General features: G+C 43.5%; 1 protein-coding gene across 1 annotated transcript in view; it reads right to left on the bottom strand.

Annotated features, from left to right (window-relative positions):
• Positions 1-18,879, bottom strand: part of diaph1 (diaphanous related formin 1) — a 209,522-nt gene that overhangs the window by 112,522 nt on the left and 78,121 nt on the right. The window contains exons 2-4 of the mRNA XM_078231539.1: positions 11,774-11,800; positions 6,478-6,621; positions 2,361-2,462 (exon numbers count right to left, since the gene is read on the bottom strand). Coding sequence (XP_078087665.1) covers positions 2,361-2,462; positions 6,478-6,621; positions 11,774-11,800 — 273 coding nt within the window. The remainder of the gene's footprint in view (positions 1-2,360; positions 2,463-6,477; positions 6,622-11,773; positions 11,801-18,879) is intronic.

The following is an 18,879-nucleotide window of genomic DNA, read 5'->3' as shown; positions in this document are numbered from 1 at the left end:
CAGGGTAGGTGAATAAGGTGACAAACTAAGCACATGGAATGTTTTCCTTTATTGAATGAAGTATTGAATACAAAAGCAGAGATGTAGTTCTGGAACCGTGTTCTGGAACACTGGTTAGACAACAGCTGGAATTTGGCACACTGTTCTGGTCACCACTGTGACCACCACATTGGAAGGTCATAATTGCTCTGGCGGGAGTGCAACGGAGATTGTTGCCAGGGCTTGAAATTTACAGCTATGAGGAGAAGATTAGATAGGCTGATGTTATTTTCCTAAGAACAGAGGAGGCTAAGGAATGACCAAATTGAGGGCCAGAATAAAAAAAAAAGAGTAAAACGGCGAAATAGGAATACTGGTCTGAAATGGTCTTGTATACCACAGGGAGGCGATGGCCTAGTGGTATTATCGTTAGACTGTTAATCCAGAAACTCAGCTAATGTTCTGGGGACCCGGGTTTAAATCCCGGCACAACAGCTGGTGGAATTTGAATTCAATAAAAAGTATCTGGAATTACGAATCTATTGATGACCATTAAACTATTGGCAATTGTCAGAAAAACCCTCTGGTTCACTAATGTCCTTTAGGGAAGGAAATCTGCTGTCCTTACCTGGTCTGGCCTACATATGACTACATAGAACATAGAACATTACAGCGCAGAACAGGCCCTTCGGCCCACGATGTTGCACCGACCAGTTAAAAAAAAACTGTGACCCTCCAACCTAAACCAATTTCTTTTCGTCCATGAACCTATCTACGGATCTCTTAAACGCCCCCAAACTAGGCGCATTTACAACTGATGCTGGCAGGGCATTCCAATCCCTCACCACCCTCTGGGTAAAGAACCTACCCCTGACATCGGTTCTATAACTACCCCCCCTCAATTTAAAGCCATGCCCCCTCGTGCTGGATTTCTCCATCAGAGGAAAAAGGCTATCACTATCCACCCTATCTAAACCTCTAATCATCTTATATGTTTCAATAAGATCCCCTCTTAGCCGCCGCCTTTCCAGCGAAAACAATCCCAAATCCCTCAGCCTCTCCTCATAGGATCTCCCCTCCATACCAGGCAACATCCTGGTAAACCTCCTCTGCACCCTCTCCAAAGCCTCCACATCCTTCCTGTAATGTGGGGACCAGAACTGCACACAGTACTCCAAGTGCGGCCGCACCAGAGTTGTGTACAGTTGCAACATAACGCTACGACTCCTAAATTCAATCCCCCTACCAATAAACGCCAAGACACCATATGCCTTCTTAACAACCTTATCTACTTGATTCCCAACTTTCAGGGATCTATGCACACATACACCTAGATCCCTCTGCTCCTCCACACTATTCAAAGTCCTCCCGTTAGCCCTATACTCAACACATCTGTTATTCCTACCAAAGTGAATTACCTCACACTTCTCCGCATTAAACTCCATCCGCCACCTCTCGGCCCAACTTTGCAACCTGTCTAAGTCTTCCTGCAAACTACGACACCCTACAGAGCTACAGCAAAGTGGTTGACTCTGAACTGCCCTCTGAAATGGACTAGTAAGCCACTCAGTTCAAGGGCGACTAGGGATGGGCAATAAATGCTGGCCAGCCAGCAATGCCCAAGCCTCATGAATGAATAAAAACTTTAAAATGGAACATCAGTAAAATGGGGAAATAAGAAAAAAAGCAAATTTCTGGGATGTTGGAATCTGAAAGAAAAACAGAAAATGCTGGAAAATCTCAGCAGAGCTGACAGCATCTGTGGAGGGAGAACTGAGCTAACAGTTTGAGTCTGGATGACCCTTCGTCAGAGTACTGATCCAAACAGTTTTTTCCTGATGGGTGTGTACAAAATTATGAGGGACCTAACTAGGGTAGACAGGAAAGACCTGCTTCCCCTGGCTGAGAGGTCAATCACCGAGAGCTTCGACTTAAGCTGACTGGCAGAAAAGTTAGAGGGGATATGATAAACAACATTTCCACCCAGAGGTGTTGGGTGTTTGAAATTCACTGTCTGAGTTGGTGGTTGGGCTGAAAGGCTCAGCTCATTGAAGAGGTACCTGAATCGGCACCTGTGCTGTAACCTGCGCAGCTCTGGAACAGGTGCTGGAAAGTGGGATTAAAATCAGCAACGAGTTCATTTTTTTCTCTTTTTCGGCCAGCGCAGAAATGATGGGCTGAACAGCCTGTAACCATGACATAAGCTTTCTATGGTTCTAAGTTTAATCATTCCAAATAGGTCAATGGAAAGAGTTGAAATATAACATTTTATGCAATATGAACCCGAAATGCATTGAAATGAAGTTATGACATGGTGTCTTGAAATTAAAATTGATAGAACCTCTCCAGTTCAGTAGCAGCAGGAATAATGCAGTACTTACAGATTTGGAGGTATGCAGGTACTGTGAAACCATTTCTCTTTTTATCATCATATCTTTGTTTCTCAACGGCTGCTGCTTTTCTTGATTCAAATTCATGTCAAGCTTTTAAAGATAAAAAAAAAATCAGATTTACTTCATGAATGGAAATTAGCGATTGGGATCATTGTTATCTTACAACAGTTGCCCCTAACGATCCATATTTAAAAAGCTCTCCCAATTTAGTGTTGCATAATAATTCTGAAAAATATACTCGTGGACGGGAATAAAGATTTTCAAACTTCTATCCCCACTTCCTGAAGGTTCTGAGTCATGCTGTGCTACAGGCCGACTTTGCTAAAGGTACAGAGTAACTTTGCCATATCCTGGAATCTCACTTGCGTCCACAGAAATGCCAATCTATTGTTCTTACAATTGAATCCCCCATCACTATTGCATTCTCATACTTTTTAACCTAAAACAAATCTGATCATATTTTCTTTAAAATATTTGTCAAATAATAATATTTTTATACAATAAATTAAAGGACTGTTACAAAATTTGGACCTACGCTATACTCCTGCTCATACCAGGTCCCAAAAACAGGTTAAACCCAATAATTCCTATGTGGCTCAATAGCTCACTTGAGGACCAAATTAACTAGTCCACTGCCTAATCATCTTGTTTCAAAATGAATACAATATAAAATCTATATTCCTTGACCAGTCAACCTGCCTGATTTGAATTTTTAGAAAATTGGCAGTTAACTGTTCCCTGCTGCATTCTCCATGGCAACGTCTCTGCGAATCAGCACACTCTTCTCATGCAGCATAACTTGTTGCGCCCTTACAATTGGTATTCTTACGAATCTGTTCTATGAGTGTAAGATGGAAAGCTTCAACAGCATGTCTCTTTTTTATCAGCGATGCTAAAGCTCTGTATTACCAAACAACAATCAATATCCCATTTTATTAAAAAGAATGCCCTGTGATTTTATGCAAAACCAAATATGAACATGGGAAATGGATGGGAAAATACAATCAGGTTCATTAATTCTCAACTTAACGCTGCCAGTTTCCAAAAAAACTGTAAAAAATCAAATGAAACTCTAATTGGTTTCGTGGGAAGGAAAATCTGGGAAATCCTTCTTCAAAGACATAAGTCAGTTGAGTTGGAACTCTCTACCACAGAAATGACTAGCCCAAACAGTACAGATGTATCGAAGGGGAAGCTAGACAAGCAGATAGGGAGAAAGGAAGAGGTCATGCTAGATTCAGTGTGGAAAAATGCTAAGTGGAGCATCCCGAACCATTCAAAAGCACAATTGTAAATAGCAAACTTCAGATGGGTCCGACTGTCCAGCAACCTCGCATTGCCCAGAAAACGTTAGAAGAATTCAAACCACTTCTAACTTCTGGGTAACTATAGAACTCACACCCATTAAATGTGGACCGTCAACTACGCACATGACTCACCAGACACCCCCATCGTCCTCCCCACTGGACTCCATAACCAACCCAATGACCCCGACGTGCAACCCCCAGCACTGATTTCCCCACCCTTCCACTGACCATCCCCTTATCACCTGACTGCGTCATTAACCTCCCAACCACAGAACTCGCCAGCCACCTCCCCCCCGGACCACCCGATTCATAAGAACATAATAGGAGCAGGAGTAGGCCATCTAGCCCCTCGAGCCTGCCCCGCCATTCAACAAGATCATGGCTGATCTGAAGCAAATCAGTTCCACTTACCCGCCTGCTCCCCATATCCCTTAATTCCCTTATCGATCAGAAATCTATCTACCCGTGATTTAAACATATTCAACGAGGTAGCCTCCACCACTTCAATGGACAGGGAATTCCAGAGATTCACTACCCTCTGAGAGAAGAAGTTCCCCCTCAACTCTGTTCTGAACCGGCCCCCACTTATTTTGAGGCTGTGCCCTCTAGTTCTGGCTTCCCTTCTAAGTGGAAAGAATCTCTCTACCTCTACCCTATCCAGCCCCTTCATTATCTTATAATGTCTCTGAGATCACCCCTCAGCCTTCTAAACTCCAACGAGTACAGACTCAATCTGTTCAATCTCTCCTCATAAGCTACACCCCTCATCTCCGGTATCAACCTGGTGAACCTTCTCTGCACTCCCTCCAAGGCCAATATATCCTTTCGCAAATAAGGGGACCAAAACTGCACACAGTACTCCAGTTGCGGCCTCACCAGTGCCTTGTATAGTTGCAGCAAGACCTCCCTGCTTTTATATTCTATCCCCCTCGCGATAAAGGCCAACATTCCATTCGCCTTCTTGATCACCTGCTGCACCTGCAGACTGTGTTTTTGCAATTCGTGCACAAGGACCCCCAGGTCCCTCTGTACAGTAGCATGATGTAATTTTTCTCCATTTAAATAATATTCCAATTTACTATTATTTCTTCCGAAGTGGATAACCTCACATTTGTCAACGTTATATTCCATCTGCCAGATCCTCGCCCACTCGCTCCGCCTATCCAAATCTCTCTGCAGACTTTCCGCATCCTCCACGCAATTCGCTTGCCCACTCATCTTCATGTCATCAGCAAACTTTGATACCCTACACTCAGTCCCCTCCTCCAGATCATCTATGTAAATGGTAAACAGTTGAGGCCCCAGCACCGATCCCTGCGGCACGCCACTGGTCACCAACTGCCAAACCAGAAAAGCACCCATTTATTTCAACTCTCTGCTTCCTGTTAGATAGCCAATCCCCAATCCACGCCAACACCTTACCCCTAACTCTGTGTACCCCAATCTTCTGCAGTAACCTTTTGTGAGGCACCTTCTCGAATGCCTTCTGGAAATCTAAAAACACCACATCCACCGGTTCCCCTCTGTCAACTGCACTAGTCACATCTTCATAAAAATCCAGTAAATTTGTCAAACACGACTTTCCCTTCGTGAATCCATGCTGCGTCTGCTTGATCGAACCATTCTTATCCAGGTGCTCTGCTATTTCCTCTTTAATGATGGACTCCAGCATCTTCCCAACTACGGACGTTAAGCTAACCGGCCTGTAGTTACCCGCCTTTTGCCTACTTCCTTTTTTAAACAGCGGCGTAACAGTAGCTGTTTTCCAATCAGCCGGCACTACCCCAGAGTCCAGCGAATTTTGATAAATAACTACTAAAGCATCTGCTATTACCTCAGCCATTTCTTTCAGTACCCTGGGATGCATTCCATCCGGGCCCGGGGACTTGTCTACCTTCAGTCCCATTAGTCTACCAAGCACTACCTCTTTAGTAACAGTAATTGTATTAAGGACCTCACCTCCCACCAACTGTTGATCTCTAATATTCGGTAAACTATGTGTGTCTTCCACCGTGAAGACCGACACAAAGAACTTATTTCAAGTCTCAGCCATTTCCTCGTTTTCCACTATTAAATCCCCCCTCTCATCCTCCAACGGTCCAACATTCACTCTCGCCACTCTATTCCTTTTTATATATTTGTACAAACTTTTACTATCATTTTTTCGCCACCCCGCACTGACCACCCGACTCGCCATCCCCCCCTCCACTGACCACCCGGCTCGCCACCTCCCCCCCACCCCCACTGACCACCTGACTCTCCACCCAACTCCCCTACAGACCACCTTACTCACCACCTCACCCCACTGGCCATCTGACACCCCTTCCGCCCCCCCCCCCACCCTTCCAACCCCAAACTTACCTGCTTACCGTACAAGCTTTTTACAAACTTACCTTCTCCTTGGTTTCTCTAAGTAGTGGTTGGACATATAACTGCACCTCCGTTATGGCAGCTAGTGCTGTAAATAGAACGTGACCTCCTTGCATCCGGCCCAGCTGCCCTTGACCCAGCTGGTCTCTGGAGCCCAGTCTGAGTTGGAAAATTAGGTGATAAAGAGAAAACTAGGGGCAGAGGGGCGTTCTGAACTGAGTGCTACTTTGCAGAGGTTATGGGCCAATGTTTAAACCTAGAGATCCTTTGTTGAAATTCTGTCTCCACCTCAAACGCTAGCCAGTTTTTCTCTCACCACATGTTGATGGACCTGCTGCATATTTCCAGTATTTTATAGTTCTATTACACATTTCCAGCATGTTTAAAGGTTTTAAGCCTTGTGAAAGGCTGAAAGGCCAAGCACCTACCAACATTTGCTCAAACAGTTCGAGCACTTCAGTATCAGACAGCGTGTTCAGCGCAAAAGGTTGATTTTCATAAATTGGTGTTGTTGGGTGTTTTGACTGAATGTATGGTTTCTCCTTCTTCCGAATACTGGTGAATCGTTCCAGCTGCAAGACAGGACCAGAAAAGAATTAAATACACATTAAGTTCCCCATCGCCTTCCACAAGGATATCGGTACAGTAAAATCTGCATCTACCCAGAAAATCACCAACAGTCTGTGCATTACTTTGCTGCATGCTCATTGGTTTAGCTCACATTTATCCTTTAAGTAAAAAACTATCGTTCATCAGTTTAGAAATCAATCTATCACACTATGCAAGAGTCATCTAGACTCGAAACGTTGGCTCTATTCTCTCTCCACAGATGCTGTCAGACTTCCTGTGATTTTCCAGCGTTTTCTGTTTTTGTTTCAGATTCCAGCATCCGCAGTATTTTGCCTTTCTGATACTGCAAGCCCCTGTGCCTCATTACATGATGAAAAATACATTTGAGAAATTCAGAAAAAAAGATGTGAAGCACAACTGCCACAACACATCTGGAGCAATTCAACTATGTATCGCTAAAAATGGTTACAAGATTATAAAACAAGTGTATTTATATAGTGCCTTAACATAATAAAGTTCAACGGACATCACAGGAGCACTATAAAACATAACGCAAAGGTGCACTGGATGTTCCAAATCTTGATCAAAGATACAGGTTTTAAGCATGTTTTAAAGGAGGGAGGCAAGGTAGAAAGGGGGAGAAGTGGAGAGAGGATCCAGGCAGCTGAAGGCACAGCCACCAGTGGGCGAGCAATTAAAATCAAGGCTGCTCAAGAGACCAATATCAGATAAGCGCAGATATCTCAGAGGGATGTGGGGTTTAAGTCTAAGTTTAAATTTATTTGTGTCGCAAGTAGGCTTACAGTAACACTGTAATGAAGTTACTGTGAAAATCCCCTCGTCAACACCCTCCGGCTCCTGTTCGGGTACACTGTGGGTAAATATAACATAGCCAATGCACCTAACCAGCACAACCTTTGGACTGAAGAAAGCACAGCACCCGGAGGAAACCCACACAGACACAGGGAGAACGTGCAGACTCCACGCAGACAGACAGTCACCCAAGCTGGGAATGAAAACCCAGGTCCCTGGTGCTAAGAGGCAGCAGTGCTAATCATTGTTCTAGTAGGTCTAAAGAGACAGGGAGGCACAAGACAATGGAAGTGTTTGAAAACGAGTGAGAATTTTAAAATAAAAATGTCTCTTGACCAGGACCCAATGCAAATTGACACAGGACAAATAAGATCAGAGAAATGAATGTGTGGCTCAAAGGCTGGCATTGGAGAGGTCAGTTCCAGTACTGGGGAAAGTGAAATCTGTACTGTTAGGACGATCTACACTTGAAGCATGTTGGGGTTGATGTTCTAGTGCACTGCATAACTCGGGAGGCAGAGTGTTCGTTTTAAACTGAATTGGGAGGGCAAGTGATCAAATTTGGGAAGATGTGGTAAACCAAAGATAAGGCAAGAGAGACAGATACTAATATGAGAAATGATAAACAGAATGTGGCGGGAAGAGCAGAGAGTACAAATCTAAGATTAAATCAGCAGGTAAGGCTGGATACTACAAAAATAATAAATGGAGAATACTAAAGATTCTGTATCTAAACACACATAGCATTCATAAGAACATAAGAAATAGGAGCAGGAGTAGGCCATCTAGCCCCTCGAGCCTGCCCCGCCATTCAATAAGATCATGGCTGATCTGACGTGGATCAGTACCACTTACCCGCCTGATCCCCATAACCCTTAATTCCCTTACCGATCAGGAATCCATCCATCCGTGCTTTAAACATATTCAGCGAGGTAGCCTCCACCACCTCAGTGGGCAGAGAATTCCAGAGATTCACCACCCTCTGGGAGAAGAAGTTCCTCCTCAACTCTGTCTTAAACCGACCCCCCTTTATTTTGAGGCTGTGTCCTCCAGTTTTAACTTCCTTACTAAGTGGAAAGAATCTCTCCGCCTCCACCCTATCCAGCCCCCGCATTATCTTATAATTCTCCATAAGATCCCCCCTCATCCTTCTAAACTCCAACGAGTACAAACCCAATCTCCTCAGCCTCTCCTCATAATCCAAACCCCTCATCTCCGGTATCAACCTGGTGAACCTTCTCTGCACTCCCTCCAATGCCAATATATCCTTCCTCATATAAGGGGACCAATACTGCACACAGTATTCCAGCTGCGGCCTCACCAATGCCCTGTACAGGTGCATCAAGACATCCCTGCTTTTATATTCTATCCCCTTCGCAATATAGGCCAACATCCCATTTGCCTTCTTGATCATTCAAAACAAAACAGATGAACAGATTGGGTAAATGAGGAATTCATAGAATGTTTTTGGGTTTGCTTCTTAGAACAACACGTTCTGGAACCAGAGGGTAGGCTATATAAGACCTGGTTTTGTGCAATTGAATAGAATTAATTCATAACCTCAGTGAAGGCACCTCCAGTTAGCAGTGATCGCAATATGATTGAATTTTACGTTTAGTTTGAGGAACAGAAGAGTGTGTCCAAGATCAGCATTTTAAACTTAAGAGGAACGGTGCGGGCATGAAAGGGGAGCTAGCTAGAGTGAACTGACAAATATATTTAAGGGATAGATTAATAGAGGTTCAACTGAACCATAGAAAATTACAGCTCAGAAACAGGCCTTTTGGCCCTTCTTGTCTGTGCCGAACCATTTTATGCCTAGTCCCACTGACCTGCACTTGGACCATATCCCTCCACACCCCTCTCATCCATGAACCCGTCCAAGTTTTTCTTAAATGTTAAAAGTGACCCCGCATTTACCACTTTATCCGGCAGCTCATTCCACACTCCCACCACTCTCTGCGTGAAGAAGCCCCCCCTAATATTCCCTTTAAACTTTTCTCCTTTCACCCTTAACCCATGCCCTCTGGTTTTTTTCTCCCCTAGCCTCAGCGGAAAAAGCCTGCTTGCATTCACAAAAGCCTGCTTGCATAAACTGCAGACATTTAAAGGGATATTTCAGAATACATGCATTCCAATGGGAAAGAAAAAATCCAAGGGGAGGGCCCATCATCTGCGGTTAACTAAAAAAGTTAAACTTAAAGAAAATGCACATATTTGTGCAAAAACTAGTGGCAGGTCAGATCGGAAAGGATATAAAGAACAAAATGACAAAAAGATTGATAAGAAGGGAAACTCTAGAGTATGAGAGAAAGCAAGCTAGTAATGTAAAGACAGAGGAGTTTCTATACATAATAGGTAACAAACAAGAGTTAATAAAGTGAGTTCTGGTTCCATATAAAGTGCAGCTAGGGAACTGATAATGGAAAGCAGGACTATGGCAGATGAATTAAACAGATATTTTGCATTGGTCTTTACGGCAGAGGACACAAGTACCATCCCAGAAATAGTAAATCAGGAAGTGGAAGGGAGGAAGAAACTTGGAAAAATTATCACCAGGGAAGGGATATTGAGCAAACTATTGGGTCTGTGGGCTAAGAAATCCCTAAGTCCGATGGACTTCACCCTAAGGTCATGAAAGAAGTGGCGACTGAGATAGTTGATGCATTGGTTTTAATTTTCCAAAATTCCCTAGATTTGGGGGAGGCTCCGTTAGATTGGAAGAGAGCAAATGGAACTCCTTTATTCAAAAAGGGAGGGAGACAGAAAGCAGGAAACTACAGGCCAGTTTGCCAAACATCTTCCAAAGGGAAAAAGATAGAAGGCATTCCTAAAGATGTTATAGCAGGGCACTTGAAAAAATTTAAGGCAATCAGGCAGCCTCAATATGGTTTTGTGAAAGGGAAATCATATTTAACCAATATATTTGAGTTATTTGAAGGGATCACAAAGAGAAACCAGTGGATGTGTTGTACTTCGATATATAGATGGCATTTGATAAGGTTATTGTGGAAAATACAAGTTCATGGTGTAGGGGAGTAACATACTGGCATGGTGCTGGTGTCTCATTTTTTAACCATTTCTATAAATGACTTGGAGACTGAAGGCATGGTCATTAAATTTGTTGACAACACAAAGACAGGAGGAAAGAAAGTTATAAAGAGGACAGAAGGAAGCTACAAAAGAACATAGATAGATTGAATTGGTAAAACTTTGGCAAATGGGATATAACGTGGGCAAATGTGAAATTGCCCAATTTGGTCAGAATAATAAAAAAACATTAACTAAATGGTGAGAGATTGCAGAGCCTTGAGGCACAGAGGGATCTGGGTGTCCTCGTCCATGAATCCCAAAAGGCTAGTCTACAAGTATAGCAAGTAATTAGGAGAGCTAATAGAATGTTATTGCTTCTTGTCAGAGGAATTGATAAGAATGGGGGGGGGGGGGGGGGATTATGCTCCAGTTGGACAGGGCACCAGTGAGGCCACATCTAGAGTGTTGTGTACAGTATTGGTACCCTTATTTAAGGAACGATGCATTAGCAGTTCAGAGAATGTTAACTAAACTATCACCAGGAATCTCAGGTTGTCTTAGGAGGAAAGATTTGAGGGGTTAGTTTTGTTTCCACTAGAGTTTAGAAGAGTAAAAAAAGGCGACTTGACCAGTCCAGCCAGTTAGGCTCACATCCCATGAACAAATAGTTTTTAAAAAATGCCACCTGCAAGTTCCCCTCCAAGCCACACATAATCGTGACTTGGTTTTGTTCATTGTCACTGGGTCAGAATCCTGAAACTCCCTCCTAAGCAGCACTGTGGATGAACCTGCACCACACAGATTGCAGTCGTTCAAGGCGGCAACTCACCACCAGCTTCTCAATGGAAATTAAGGATGACACCAAATGCTAACGTGATGCTCAATGAGAGACTACATTAAATGACAATCATTAACTCGAAACAACCTTAAAAATGGATTTCTTGCGCTCCCAACTGATGTAATTTCCCCCAACACTTCTGAGCCTTCACATTTCCCATCCTCCCGCCAGTGTGATCTCGAGCAGCACGTTAACTATGAGTGGAATTAGAATGACGATGTTGTATATATAAGAAACAAACATTTCACTAAATGTTTATCGGAGGAAATCCATTTGTAAATAACACTAGAAGTTCCAGGCTCTACAGCAACTGATTTTACGTATTTATCTACATTTTGCAGTTAATCATGGAAATAAAATACTTTTAAGTTGGCAGAAAATAATGTTCATTACAACAGTAATTTACAAGTTACAAGAGCATGAAAGCATAGCCAAAGAGCAGAGCAAAATAAAACATGCAAGCTGCTCACCTCATCAGGAATCAGCTTCTTAAAAGTCTGTAGGTTGGAAATAAATAGAAAGAAAAACAGATAAGTATCAGTCCACCACCAAAGAGAAAATACAGCTCAGAAAACACCCAAAACCAGCACCATCACCCTTCCAGCAGCTTTCAGGAAATAATTTTGTGACATCGTAGCTAAAATGCTGATTATACCCAATAGTTAATTAGTGGAACAGAGATAGAGAAAGGGAGCATTTGGAACAATGCACTTTGTCAATATTTTTAACAAATGCTCATAAAATTCACCCCTCCATCAGGAATCAAGTCTGGGAACAGGAGGTCATTCAGCCCCTCAAGCCTGCTCCACCATTTAGTAAGATAATGGCTGATTTGTACTGTAACTCTATCCACCTGACAACCTTTATAACTTTGACTATTAATTGAGTTTTTTGTGGGAGAGAGTTCCTCCTCACTTTTACCACTTTTTATGTAAAGAAGGATTTCCTAATCTCCAGAATGGCCTGGTTCTGATTTTAAGGATGTCACAGAAGGATAGAAAATAGGAGCAGGCGTAGGCCACTCGGCCCTTTAAGCCTGCTACGCTATCCATTGTGATTACGGCCGTTCATTCAACATAGTATCCCAGTACCAAAGAAAAGCCAAGCAGTGTGCCTAAATGACAATTGTCTGGTGGCTCTGACATCCACCATTATGAAGTGCTTCGAACGGCTAGTCATGGCACAAATCAATTTCAGCCTCCCGGACTGTCTGGATCCACTACAGTTTGCCTCTGCCGCAACAGGTCCACAGCAGACGCCATCTCCCTGACCCTGCACTCAACCCTGAAACACCTAGATAACAAAGACACCTATGGCGGACTCCTATTTATTGACTACAGCTCAGCCTTCAACACCATTATTCCCACAAAACTCATCTCCAAAACTCCATGGCCTGGGCCTTGGCTCCTCACTCTGCGACTGGATCCTGAACTTCCTAACTCACAGGCCACAATCAGTAAAGATAGGCAACAACACCTCCTCCACGATCATCCTCAACACCGGCGCCCCACAAGGCTGTGTTCTCAGCCCCCTACTCTACTCCTTATACACCTATGACTGTGTGGCCAAATTCCCCTCCAATTTGATTTTCAAGTTTGCTGATGACACCAATGACAAGACAGAGTACAAGAATGAGATAGAGAATCTGGTGAACTGGTGCGGTGACAATAATCTCTCCCTCAATGTCAACAAAACGAAGGAGATTGTCATCGACTTCAGGAAGCATAAAGGAGAACATGACCCTGTCTAAATCAATTGGGACGAAGTAGAAAGGATCAAGAGCTGCAAGGTTTTAGGTGTCCAGATCACCAACCACCTGTCCTGGTTCCCCCCATGCCGACACTATAGTTAAAAATACCCACCAACGCCTCTACTTTCTCAGAAGACTAAGGAAATTTGGCATGTCAGCTACGACTGTCACCAAATTTTACAGATGCACCACAGAAAGCATTCTTTCTGGTTGTATCACAACTTGGTACGGCTCCTGCTCTGACCAAGACCGCAAGACACTACAAAAGGTCTTGAATGCAGCCCAATCCATCACGCGAACCAGCCTCTGTCTACACTTCCCACTGCCTTGGCAAAGCAGCCAGCATAATTAAGGACCCCACACACCCCGGACATTCTCTCTTCTACCTTCTTCCGTCGGGAAAAAGATGCAAAAGTCTGAGGTCACGTACCAACCAACTCGAGAACACTTCTTCCCTGCTGCCATCAGACTTTTGAATGGACTTACCTTGCATTAAGTTGATCTTTCTCTACACCCTAGCTACGAGTGTAACACCACATTCTGCACACTCTCGTTTCCTTCTCCATGAACAGTATGCTTTATCTGTATAACGCGCAAGAAACAATACTTTTCACTGTATGCTAATACATGTGACATTAATAAATCAAATCAAAATCAGTAACCTGTTCCTGCTTTTCCCCCATATCCTTTAATCTATTCCACTCCAAAAGCTGTGTCTAACTCCTCTTTGAAAAATGGTGCTTTGGCCTCAGCTTGTACTATCAGAGTTTAAACGCTTAGTATCTGGTCTCTAAATAACTGTGAGGGCATGTTGTTTATTTTTCAGACTAGTGTTCCTACTTTTGTCTTGTTGAAGTATAAGATCCAAACCTGTGGTCATGCGCTTCAAAAATCAATGATTGATTTAGAGGTGATTTTCTTGAGGTTATTTGCTGAAATATAAGGGGTGTGACTGTTCAACTTGGACACTGGGTAATTTCAGGGCAAATACCAAACCAGAATACCAACCAATTGCCACATTCAATTATACAAAATACTATCGGCAGTATCACGCTCAATGAGGGTATGATCTTGACGCCAGCTACAGTTATGGGGATCCACAGCATGGCACAACCGAGGCGCTAGCAATAACCCCTTCCCTGATCACAGAAATGGCATAACTGCCTGAGTTTCAGCAAAATTCCACAATTACTGAGGTAGCTCAAGAGGAGCCTCTGGAAGATCCAGATCCAACGTTGGATATTGATGACGTTAGCAAAGAAAAAGTGAAGAATTGTATGACTTCTTGATGAATTTTCACTGGCAACCCCTGGATACAATGACATCAGAGATTGCAGCATAAAACACAATGTGAAATATATTTTTGTAAATGCTAATTCTTGCAAGAACCCTGTAGGGCTATTTCAATTTTCATTTTGATTTCTATTGTCTGTCAAGCAAACTGACTTCAGAATCCTGTAATCTGACATTTCAGTCATAAACTTAGATCTGATTTCTTACTGCAACTCATTTTCAATACACTTTAAATTAGTTTGGTTTGGACTGGTCCTTTCATAGTTTGCACAGCTATAATCTTCCATGTAAAAAAAAACACTGCTTTCTGTGGTAGCGAATCTCACAGGCTCACCACTCTCTGGGTGAAAATCTCAGTCCTAAATGGTTTACTCAATATCCTTAGACTGTGACCCCAGGTTCTGGACTCCCCCGCCATCGGAAACATCCTTCCCGCATCTACCCTGACTAATGCTGTTAGAATTTTAGAAGTTTCTATGAGATACTCCTCATTCTTTCAAACTCCAGCGAATATAATCCTAACCGGCTCAATCTCTTGTCCATCAGTCTTGCCATCACAGGAAATTCAAATCTTCTCTGCACACCCTCTATCGCAAGAACATTCTTATTTAGGTAAGGAGACTAAAACTGCATACAACATTCCAAATGTGGCCTCACCAAGGCCTGAAACACAGCTAAATAGGTTAACTAGACACTAAGTTTCAAATTCATCTATTTCAATCCTCACTCTGAAGGCCAACATGCCATTTGCTTCCTTCTGCTACTGCATGCTTACTTCCAGTGACTGGTGTACAAGGACATCCAGCTCTCGATGCACATTCCCCTCTTTCAATCTACAGTCATTCAGATCTGCCATTCCGTTTTTGCTACCTACCAATATGGATAAATTCACTTTCTCCAAATTATACTGCATTTGCCATGCATTTGCCCACTCACTCAGAACAAAGAACAATACAGCACAGGAACAGGCCCGTCGGCCCTCCAAACCTGCACCGATCATGTGTTCCTAACTAGGCCATCCGTTTATCTCCCTCTATTCCCAGTCTGTTCATGTGGCTATCTAGATAAGTCTTAAATGATCCTAGCGTATCTGCCTCAACCACCTTGCTTGATAGTGCATTCTAGGCCCCCACCACCCTGTGTGTAAAATACGTCCCCCGCATGTCTGCATTGAACCTTGCCCCCCTTACCTTGAACTTGTGTCCCCTTGTGTTTGTCATTTCCGACCTGGGAAAAAGCTTCCATCTTTTCACCCTATCTACGCCCTTCATAATTTTATAAACTTCTATTAGGTCGCCCCTCAACCTCCGTCTTTCCAGGGAGAACAACCCTAGTTTACTCAATCTCTCCTCAAAGCTAATACCCTCCATACCAGGCAACATCCTGGTTAACCTTTTCTGCACTCTCTCCAAAGCTCCCACGTCCTTCTGGTAGAGTGGCGACCAGAACTGGATGCAGTATTCCAAATGTGGCCTAGCCAACGTTCTATATAACTGCAACATCATATGCCAACTTTTATGCTCTATGCCTCGTCCAATAAACGCAGGCATGCCATATGCCTTCACCACCTTTTCCACCTGTGCTGCCACCTTTAAGGTTCTGTGGACTTGCACACCCAGATCCCTCTCTGTGTCTATACTCCTGATGGTTCTGCCATTTATTGTATAGCTCCCCCCTGCATTAGATCTACCAAAATGCACCACTTCGCATTTATCTGGATTAAATTCCATCTGCCATTTCTCCGCCCAATTTTCCAGCCTGTCTATATCCTGCTGTATTCTCTGACGATGTTCATCACTATCCACAACTCCAGCAATCTTTGTGTCATCCGCAAACATACTAATCAGACCAGCTACATCATCTTCCAAATCATTTATACATATCACAAACAACAGAGGTCCCAGTACAGAGCCCTGCGGAACACCACTAGTCACAGGCCTCCAGTCAGAAAAAAGACCACTCCACTGTTACCCTCTGTCTTCTATGGCCAGCCAGTTCTGTACCGATCTAGCTAGTTCACCTTTGATCCCGAGAGATTTAACCTTTTGCACTAGCCTGCCATGAGGGACCTTGTCAAATGCTTTACTAAAATCCATGTAGACGACATCCACGGCCCTTCCCTCGTCAATCATTTTTGTCACCTCCTCAAAAAACTCAACCAAATTTGTGAGGCATGACCTCCCTCGTACAAAACCATGTTGTCTATCACCAATGAGACTATTCAGTTCTAAATGTGTATAGATCCTATCTCTAAGAATCTTCTCCAACAATTTCCCTTGACAAGCTTGTCCAAATCACACTGAAGCATAAACAGAATATGCTGAAAAATCTCAGCAGATCTGACAGCATCTGTGGTGAGAGAAAAGAGCGAACACCCTGATGAAGAATCACCCATACTTGAAACGTTGGCTCTATTCTCTCTCCACAGATGCTGTCAGATCTGCTGAGGTTTTCCGGCATCTTTTGCTTTTGTTTTAGATTCCAGCATCGGCAGTAATTTGCTTTTATTTCACTGAAGCATCCCTGCATCCTCCTCACAGCTCACTCTCACACCCAGCTTCGTGTCATCTGCAAATTTGGAGGTATTACCTTTAGGTTCTTCATCTAAAATTAATATACATGGTGAATAGCTCGGGTTGTAACACTGATCCCTGTGGACCCCACTAATCACTGCCTGCCATTTGGAAAAAGACCCTTCATGTTCCCTTGTCCTCGACTTTCTCAATCAGCAGGAACATTTCTCTTCAGCTCTCTTGTAATTACTTTCAAATTTTTCAAAATATCAAATCACTTTCTATATTGTGGGGAATTTAAAGCCAGCCAACGAGCTCTCCTCAATCTAATCTCTGAAAACTCTGGTCATCATCCATTGTGCCTCAATTCGAGGTTGACATCTTCTCAAGGTCGCAGGTTTCTGCCATGGATCATGTGACCCAATGTGCCAATTATCAACCCGCATCTCTTTGGGCACATGGGGCAGGATGTCCCACGAGGTAGTGGGACCCAAAGTGCAGGATTGCTTCCTTTTCTTTCCTTCTCTGCCGCCGTTCTGCTTCATCATTAAGACGTTTGTGCTCAAAGTGTGATGGAGCTTGGTGCACAAGTTGTCACCATTTTGAATGCTGGGTAACAATTCCTCATTAATGTCAAGACAGCTATGCTTTGAGGAGAGCTTCATGTGACTTTTCTTCCTTCTTTCCTGAATTGTTGGCCATCTGAGAACAGGTTGAAAACAGGAAAGGCACTCTTCAGCCATCCGGACAGAGTGTCCAGTCCATCAAAGTTGCTTTTGCTAAAGTTATGCTCGAGCTGTCTTCCAGAAGGACACGAGTGTTGGTTTGACGGTTCTCCTATTGAATCCAGAGGATGCAGTGGAGGCATTGACAATGGAAATTCTCCAGCACTCTTCTGTATCACCGATATACAGTCCAGGTCTCATTGCAGCACAGGAGTGTGGTGACAGCAACTGCTCTGTACACTAGGACTTTTGTTGATTTGCGGAGGCCTTTGATATCAAACACTCACTGATGCAGTTTATAGAGCTGAGCTGGCACAGCTGCTGAGGTGTTGGATCTTCTCATCAATAATGGCCTTTTGACAGAGGTAGTTACCAATACATGGGGAAGTGCTCTAAATATTCCAGAGTCTCACCTTCACCATGGAGGAAAAGTGGAATATTTGGCTGACTGGATATGGGTTGATAAGAGCTTTGTTTTAGCAACTTTCAAGGGCAGGCCAAGTTTCTTGTGCACATTTGAAGCGAGAGTAGCTTGCAAATCTGAGCAACATTCACAAAATGCAGATTACAGTGGTCAGTTTGGTTCTGGCACAAGAGGCCACTGAGTTTAAAGTGTTTTCCATCTCAACAGTTTTAATACTGATACCAAGGGGACAAGTAATTTTTAAATCAGGTGGGTAGTGACCATCAGGTAGATTCTAAAGAATATGAGGGTTGACACACAGCCATGCTTGACCCCAGTCTGGATTCTGACGGTGTCTATTTTACATTCCCACTCTAGACAGTTGCAGTCATATGTCTATATGCAGCAAGACAGGGTCAATATTCAGGCTTGGGATGATAAGTGGCAAGTGACATTCGTGCTACGCTAAGATCATCAAAATTTAATGATGACATTCAATGGCATTACCATCGCTGAATCCCCAACTACCAACATCCTGGGGGTTAAAATTGACCAGAAACTGAACTGGACTAGCCATATAAATACGGGCGGCACGGTAGCACAGTGATTAGCACTGCTGCTTCACAGCACCGGGGACCCGGGTTTGATTCCCGGCTTGGGTCGCTGTCTGTGTGGAGTTTGCATGTTCTCCCCGTTTCTGTGTGGGCTTCCACCAGGTGCTCCGGTTTCCTCCCACATTCTGAAAGACGTGCTGGTTAGGTGCATTGGCCCGAACAAGCAGTGGACTGTGGCGACTAGGGGAATTTCATAGTACCTTCATTGCAATGTTAATGTAAGCCTTACTTGTGACTAATAAATAAACTTCACTATGGCTATGAGAACAGGTCAGAGG

This window comes from Mustelus asterias, chromosome 16 (assembly GCF_964213995.1).
Source record: "Mustelus asterias chromosome 16, sMusAst1.hap1.1, whole genome shotgun sequence".
Taxonomy (NCBI): domain Eukaryota; kingdom Metazoa; phylum Chordata; class Chondrichthyes; order Carcharhiniformes; family Triakidae; genus Mustelus; species Mustelus asterias.
The sequence above is the reverse complement of the archived record's forward strand: the minus strand, read 5'-3'. Positions and strand labels throughout refer to the sequence as shown.